The 7,705-nt window shown below is 48.6% G+C and overlaps 1 protein-coding gene across 5 annotated transcripts in view; it reads right to left on the bottom strand.

Moving 5' to 3' along the window:
• Window positions 1-1,151: 1,151 nt before the first annotated feature.
• Window positions 1,152-7,705, bottom strand: part of CDK12 (cyclin dependent kinase 12) — a 91,697-nt gene continuing 85,143 nt past the window's right edge. For 2 of the 5 annotated variants that reach the window (XR_003964511.2, XR_003964508.2), the window contains exon 18: window positions 4,972-5,182. Coding sequence is in view for 1 of the 5 variants with exons in the window: in XM_030294718.1 (XP_030150578.1) it covers window positions 5,158-5,182 (25 nt within the window). In the remaining 4 variants the exon portion in view is untranslated. Of the gene's footprint in view, window positions 3,303-4,971; window positions 5,183-7,705 lie in introns of those variants that run through there. The other 3 variants (XR_003964512.1, XM_030294716.2, XM_030294718.1) reach the window with 3 other exon arrangements.

Genomic DNA, 7,705 nt, shown 5'->3' with positions numbered 1-7,705 from the left:
TGTCCACCTATCTTTCTCTTTCTGCACATCCATTCAGGTAAGAAATTTGTGCCAGGGCCTGGGGTAGGCTCAGAGACCTTTGGGAAGGCAAAAAATCACGCTGACTTTATAGCCAGACTCATCTGGTTTCAAATCCTGGCTCTGCCACTTATCAGCTATGTGAGCTTGGGCAGGTGAATCAGTCTCCCTGAACCTCACTCAGTTTCCTCCTCTGTAGAGTACAGACATTAGTATCTACCTTTCAGGGCTATTGTGAGACTTAAATGCATTGAGAAAAATGTATGTATGGTGTCGAGCACATGGTAGATGCTTAACAAATGATAACTTTAAAGATCTCTTTATTTTGATAGTCTGATAATGGCTCCCAAAGATATATCTACCTCTTAATCCCTGGAATCTGTGAATGTTACCATTCTGGAAAAGAAGATCTTTGTAGATGAGATTAAATTAAGAATCTTGAGATGCAGAGGGGGGGCCTGGGTTGCTCTGTTGGATAAGCGTCTGACTGGCTCAGGTCATGATCTCATGGTTCGTGAGTTTGAGCCCTGAGTCAGGCTCTGTGCTGACAGTGTGGTGCCTGCTTTAGATTCTGTCTCACTCTCTCTGCCCCTCCTCTGCTCATGTTTTCTCTCGCCTGTGCTCTCTCTTTCTCAAATAAATAAACATTAAAAAAAAAAAAAGAATCTTGAGATGCAGAGATTATTCTGGATCATCTGGGTGGGCTCTAAATGCCACCACAAGTGTCCTTATAAGAGAGAGGCAGAGGAAGATTATACACACAGAGAAGAATAAAAGGTGATGTGAAGACAGAGGAAGAAATTGGGAGTGATGCAGTCACAAGCAAATAAATGCCAAAGACCACTAGAAGCTGAAAGAATAGATTCTCCCTTAGGGCTTCCAGAGAGAGAGCACAGTCCTGCCAACACCTTGATTTTGGCCCAGTGAAACTGATGTTGAACTACTGGCCTCCAGAAATGTGAGTGAATAAATTTGTTGGTTTTTGTTTTTGTTTTTGTTTTGTTTTGTTTTGTTTTGAAGCAACCAAAGTTGTGGTAATTTGTTACAGAAGCTATGGAAAATGAATACATTTACAATGGAGTTTCCAGCTTTTTTTTTTTTAAGTTTATTTATTTATTTTAAGAGAGAGAGAGAAGGCACAAGCAGGGGAGGGGCAGAGAGGGGGAGAAAGAGAGAATCTCAAGCAGGCTCTGCACTGTCGGCTTAGAGCCTGACTTGGGTTCAATCTCTCAAACCACAAGATCACGACCTGAGTCAAAATCAAGAGTCAGATGCTTAAGCTTAACCAACAGAGCCACCCAGGAGCCCCAGTGGAGATTCCATCTTGAACAAAACCCAGTACCTTCCCTCTAGGAGTTCAAAGTCCAATGGGAAATGAGAGAACTAAACAGTGCATAGGGATGCCCAGAAGGTAGAAGAGGAAGGTAGGTAAGGCTGTTGGAGTTAGGGAAGGAATTAGCCAGGTGAGGGGCTAAAGCAGGAAGGGCATGCCAAGCAGAGGAAACAGTGTCAGTAAAGGGGTAGGGAAGAACATTGACTTTAGAAGACTGTCCATGTTTGGGAGGACAGGTGCATGGGGATGTAGGGGGTGGTATGACAGAACTGCTGAGGTAGTTGGCAGGGGCAAGAGGGCCAAGTAGTTTCCAACCCAGAATGGAATCAACCCCTCCACTTTGCGCTGCACTGGGCTTCAAATCAGAGAATGCTAGACCGACCCTAGGCCTTAGAGACCATCCAGTGCAGTCCTCCCATTTCACACATAGGGAAATTGAGGCCCCTAGAGAGCGAGTTCATCGAGGGAATAAGCTACAATAAGATGGCTACACTCTGGCCTCTCTCTTGAGCCTCCTCTTGAGTGTTCCATGTCTGAGGGTCTCAGAGATGCTGCCTGATGGTCCCTCTGTAGAACACATCCAAAAAACACAAGCCCTGTGGTCTCTAAACAAAGGGAGTGATTTGCATATTATTTGCATGTTGCTAATTAGATGAGAGAAGCAGATTCACTTAGCCTTCTCCCTTTGTGTCCCCCTGTCCTATGTCCTTCTCATGGAGTTCTTCTTCCTCATCCATCTGTTGACCTCAGCAACTTCTCCCGTAATTCCAGCCCAAGCCTCTCCCCCAAAGGCCCCTTACTCAGCTCCTGCACAACCCCTTCTGTATTAAGTATTTGGTCCTGTCTGGAAAAAGTACCTGGTGGGTCTTTAGTCTGAGTGGAGGATCTTGGAGCAGGTTATGGTGGAAAGGGAGGTGAGGGGTGTTCCAGCTTGAAGTTTTCTCTGGGAATGGGAAACAGTGAGCTCTGTCTCCTTATAGTCCAGGGGCTATCTGAATGGGGCTATGGAGTTGGAGAGGGGGAGAGTGCTCCTTGGGGATCTGGTGGGCAGGTGCCAGCTGCATGCCCCAGGCCTGCCCCAAGCCTCTTGGCTGGCAGCCACACCAGTCCGTGAAGAAGCTGGCTTCTTTGAGGAAGGAGGATTCCTGGGGAAGGTCAGGAAGCATCCCTTGGCCTGGCAGTCTAACATGGAAAAGGCTGAGGTTACCATGAGAGTTCTGTGGATCCTCCAATGGGGACAGCACATCCAGATTCTTAATGGCTGTCATCAACCTAGCTCAGAAAAAATGTGAGGCGCTGTGCTCAACTGAGCAGTGTCTCCTTGAGGGTAGGCACTCAGTAAATGTTTTCTGATAATGAGGGGCCACCTGTCTCATGAGAACAGGTAAGGAGGAAAGGGGGCCACAGAGAGGCATAGATTCTGCCTCTCTCACCTCTCATTAGCCTCCTCTTTCCTCTGAAATCAAAGCTATGCCCAGCGCCTCTCCCAAGTGAGATGTATAGGCTTGTCATATGATGACCACCAGAGAAGGCACCACACTGTAATCAAGACAGGTGCACAGGATGAGCACAGGTATCCCTAACCCCTATGCTGGCAGAGTTGCTGTGGCGCTTCATCACCATCATGGCTGACTCAAGGTAGCTGCCAGGAGCTGGGGAACATTGGTGCATTAGGATTCATGGAAAAACATGGCTCAGGCTAACAACTTGCAGAAACCAACCTGGTTAGGACAGTGGTCTGGATGTGGGAAGACTGCTCTGCATATGTGAATAATTCTTCTCCGTGCATGGGTAATAAGTGAGCTGCGTGTACACATGCTCCACGGGGCTTCAGCAAGCATCCTGACCTGCATGCACATATCCCAGCGCGCACAAGTGTATACTGCACAGGAGTGTCTTCATGGAATTCCATCTTCCTTCTTTCCTCCTCTGGGTCTTCTCTTCTTGTTTCCTGGTAAAATGGGAAGTGGCGTAGGAATATTAGTTTCACTATCCCCAGCCTTGATCCCTTGTGTTGAAGTTCCCTGCCTCCATTTGCCCATGACAGCAACTGGTGGATTCCCTCTTGGTCTTGAGTTGAGGGATCCCAGCTCCTGGGATGACCATCTTGCATCAATTCCTCTGACCTGGTGTGTACCATGCCACTTCCTCATCTAGTGTCCAAGTCGAGGGGAGAGGTGAGAGGAACTAGGGTGATGCTACAGGAGTGGGAATAGGAAGGGTGGATCAGATACTGTTCGATTTTGCCTGGGTCCCTCTGGAGCACTGCTGCTCATTTAAAATTCCGATTTAAAGCCGAGCGGCTCTTTAAATTTCCACATTAGCATGCCGCCCTGATGCCAGGCCAAGATGTTGGGATGGATTTGGCAGGAACGCCTCTAACAGCGGCAAGCAGCAGCATTTGCCAGCAATAAAACAACGCATGAATAAAAGAAAGCCGGCTTGGCAGCAGCAGCAGCCCAGGTAGCTGGGTGAGCCCAGGAGGGGCCCTCATATTTGGGGCTCAGAGGCATGAAGGCTTGTACAGGGGCATGTGTGAGTATAGGCCTCTGTGGCGGTCTTGCCTTCCCCCCTCACCCTCAATCTGTGCCTGCGGTGGAATTTGGGGTGAGGGCCCAGGCAGGATTGGGGTTTCTCCCCTGTGCCTGTCCCACCTCCTTCCCCACAGGCTTATCTTCTTTGAGGAGACAGATGTTGCTTTTGATGAGGACATAGGGACTTGGCCCAGAGCCTGAGTTGTCCTACTTCATTAGGGACCCAGAGAACAGGTGGGGTCAGAGAGAGCAACAATGCCTAGAGTGGCTTCCAGATCCATGACCCCAGGTACTGGGGTGCTGGGGGGCACTGTCAGGACAAGGCTACTGGGTCAAAGACACCATGAGGACTGAGTATTGATGCCAAGCTGGGTGGGAGAGATGCTCTGGGATGGGCAGTTGGCTAGAATTGGGAGTGGTCTGGGAGAGGAAGGGGCTGCCAAGCCTGATGTAACATTAACTTCCTGCAGATTCAGGTATTTTGTTTGAGGTCGGATGGCAAGGGCAGCAAAGATATCAGATAAAGCCCCTGGGCTGAAGGCTGGGCACCTCCTAGAGGTCATTTTGTCCATTCCCTGCTTCCCAGGGTCTAGAGACTACAGCCCCAAAGGACTAGCTGCTGGCTCCTGTGTTCCTCTGCTCCAATCACCTAGCTGAGGATCATCACTATCGCCCCAGACATTTCAAAGAACAAGCAGATTGTCTTGTTCTCACCATCTATCCCTCCTACTTGGTCAAACCATCTCCTTCTCTGAAGTCCAGGGGAATGGGACAGGAGCAAACAGAGGAGTGGCAACAGATGGTCTCTGCAGTCTCAGCTAAGGCAGAAAAGAGGGGTTTTCTTCAGAGCACCGTTTTCTGATGGAACTCCTCTCCTCCAGCTCATGAGTGATTTCAGGACCCACATGGAGAGTTGTTGGGACTTTGAATTCTCTCCATCCCTGGAAAAGCTGGAGAGCATACAGGCAGGTCCAGGCACTGGTAAGGTAGGGGCCTCATATTCTGAAACTTGGTTTAGTCCTGTCCTGATTGATTTCTCCCCTCCCAGGGAGAATGAGGTGGCCTGACCTCCCAGGCACCCTGTTCTCTGGTCCATACATTGGGGATGACTCAACTCTGGGGTGAGGAAGTAGATAAAAAACTGAGTTTAGGCCAGAGGGATGTCCTTTTGTCATTTATTCATTCATCCAACAAATATTTACCAAATAGTTGCTTTATGCTAGGCACTGTGCTGGGCACTGGGAGCACTTTGGTGAATACAGATAGACGTGGTCACTGTCCTCGTGGAACTTTCCATCTGGTGGGGGAAATAGGATTATTATTATTCAAATGACTGCACAAATAAGTGTGAAATCACTGTTCTAAGTGCTCTGAAAGAAGAAAATACAGTACCGTGAAAGTGTATAATCGGGGGACTTGGCTGGGTCCAAGGAGTTGAGGATGAGCTTGCAAAGGAGACAGAGAAAGAGCAGCCAGAGTGTAGAAGAATTGGCAGAGAAATCATAGAATCAAAGGAGAAGTTGGTCAATTGTGTTGAGAGATGCTGAGAGCTCATGAGACACCTATTCACCCTGACACCTCACCTGCTAGTTGTGAGTACAGGTATGGGAAGTCTCTGGCATTGTGCCTGGCTCACAGTTGGTGCTCTGTAATGTTAGCTCCCTTTCCCCCCTCCCCAAGCTGAGTCCTCCCTCCAGGGACCCTAGATTTCTGAAACAAAGGGGCCGCTTAGTCTCAGCCTCCTCTGTCAACTCAGACCCCAACCCCTAGCCATCCAGTCCTCAGTGAGGGATTCTGGGCTCCTCCCTGCCTCTTCACATTGGTCCCATGGAGCCCTACCATTTCCTAACCTATTTCCTCCTTTGTGTTGGCATTCCATGAAGAGGGGCTGGGGGCTGGGTCTCAGAGAAAGATGTCATTCTGGCTCTGCTTCTGGGCTGAGTCTGAGAAGGGAAGAGTGTTGGAATCCTCAGCAGCTCCCAAAGCTGCCCAGGGTGAATCTGAGTGTCTTAGGTAAGGAGCGGGAGTAGTTGGGGAGATGGGAGGGGGGCTGCCCACCCAAGGCGGCGTAGAGCCCAGAGCCTTTTCCATTGCAGACACCCCATCTGTCTCCCACAGAAGGCTCGGGTTGGAGGAGGTGCCGAAAAGGGGGGTATGGAGGGTGAAATTGTACAGTCTGTGATCTAGTATGACGGCAGTGAAGGTGCTGACTGGGGAGAAGGGTGGAGGGTCAGGGTGGGGTGTTGGCTGGGAGAACTAGAGGTCAGAAGCTGGGACTGGAGGTGGGGAAGATGACAGGGATACTCTGTGCTACCCTCCGTAAGGGGCCCTGTGTTTGATTTTGATTTATAGCTCCCCACCCCAATGACCACAGGGCAAAGAATCACACCCCTCTAGTCAACAAACCAGTAGTGTTCCTAAGCCAAGGACCGGGCTGGATTCATAGCATCTCCCTCTCTCCAGCAGTCAGACCTTTTCCAGACCTTAAAATAATATTTATTTAAATTTGGCAGTTTTCAGAGTGTTTCCTTTCACATATCACTTTAATTGATCTCGCTAAAATCTAGGGAGGTAAACATTATCATTCTTGATCTATAGATGAAGCAACAAGGAGTTTAAATAATTAAGTGGGGGCGCCTGGTGGCTCAGTCAGTTAAGCATCCAACTCTTGGTTTCAGCTCAGGTCATGATCTCATGGTTTGTGAGTTCAAGCCCCACATCAGGCTCTGTGCTAACAGCATGGAGCCTGCTTGGGATTCTCTCTCCCTCTCTCTCTCAAAATAGGTAAATAAACTTAAAAATAAAAAAAAAAAAAAGATTAAGTGAATAACTTGGATCACAGGAGAGTAAGGAGAGGGGGCACTAACCTAGGTGTTCTGACATGCAGCCACTAGGTTATCCTTAGGCCTTCCTTGCTCCTCATTTTTGGTGATTCTGTACAGCCCCCACTGCCAGGTCAGGTTGGGGTTTTCTAGTAGATAGTTCAGAATAACTCCTTCCCTGTGACTGACAAACTTTGAGAGATACCCAGGCCTTTGGGAGATGCATACATCCACTTAGCTCCCACTCCTGGATACCAACATCCTGACACTAGGAAACTGGACATCCCCAGAGGGATGGGCCTCCCACATATAGAAATATGAGAGGGCTCTAGACTGGAAGTGGTCAGAAAATGAAGGCAAGGCAGGGGGTGGGGAGTGGAAATTGCCAGCCCAGTTAGTTGCCCTGTTATGGTCCACTCCAGGTCCTGAGTAGACCCTTGGGAATCCCTGTGGACACCCCCTCCCCACAATCCAAATTCTTTCTTTTTTTTTTTTTTTAATATTTTATTTATTTATTTTTTTGAGAGAGAGAAAGAGAAAGTGAAAGAGTATGAGCAGGGGAGGGACAGAGAGAGGGGTAAACACAGAACCTGAAGTAGGCTCCAGGCTCTGAGCTGTCAGCACAGAGCCAGACACGGGGCTTGAACCCACAAACTGTGAGATCAGGACCTGAGCCGAAGTCAGGAGCTTAACCGACTTAGCCACCCAGACACCCCCCCCTCCACATCCCAAGTTCTAAATACTCCCCCCCACCACCTATATTTAAGAGAATATGATTCCACAGCTTTCCTACCTACTCCAGTCTTTTTTCCCACTCTTCCCTTTGGAAGTTCTTCCTCAGGTATAACTTTATTTCTTCAGGCTCCAGCTTAATCCCTTTAAAAGCCCTTTAAAACAGGTGCCAAGGGAACCCAAGACAGGGCTTGTGTTATTAAATATAAATAGACAGGGGAGGGGAACTGAATATAGTCAGATATTTTATCTCTCAGTCCCTGCAA

This window comes from Lynx canadensis, chromosome E1 (assembly GCF_007474595.2).
Source record: "Lynx canadensis isolate LIC74 chromosome E1, mLynCan4.pri.v2, whole genome shotgun sequence".
NCBI lineage: Eukaryota > Metazoa > Chordata > Mammalia > Carnivora > Felidae > Lynx > Lynx canadensis.
This window is presented reverse-complemented; position numbering and strand designations above follow the sequence as displayed.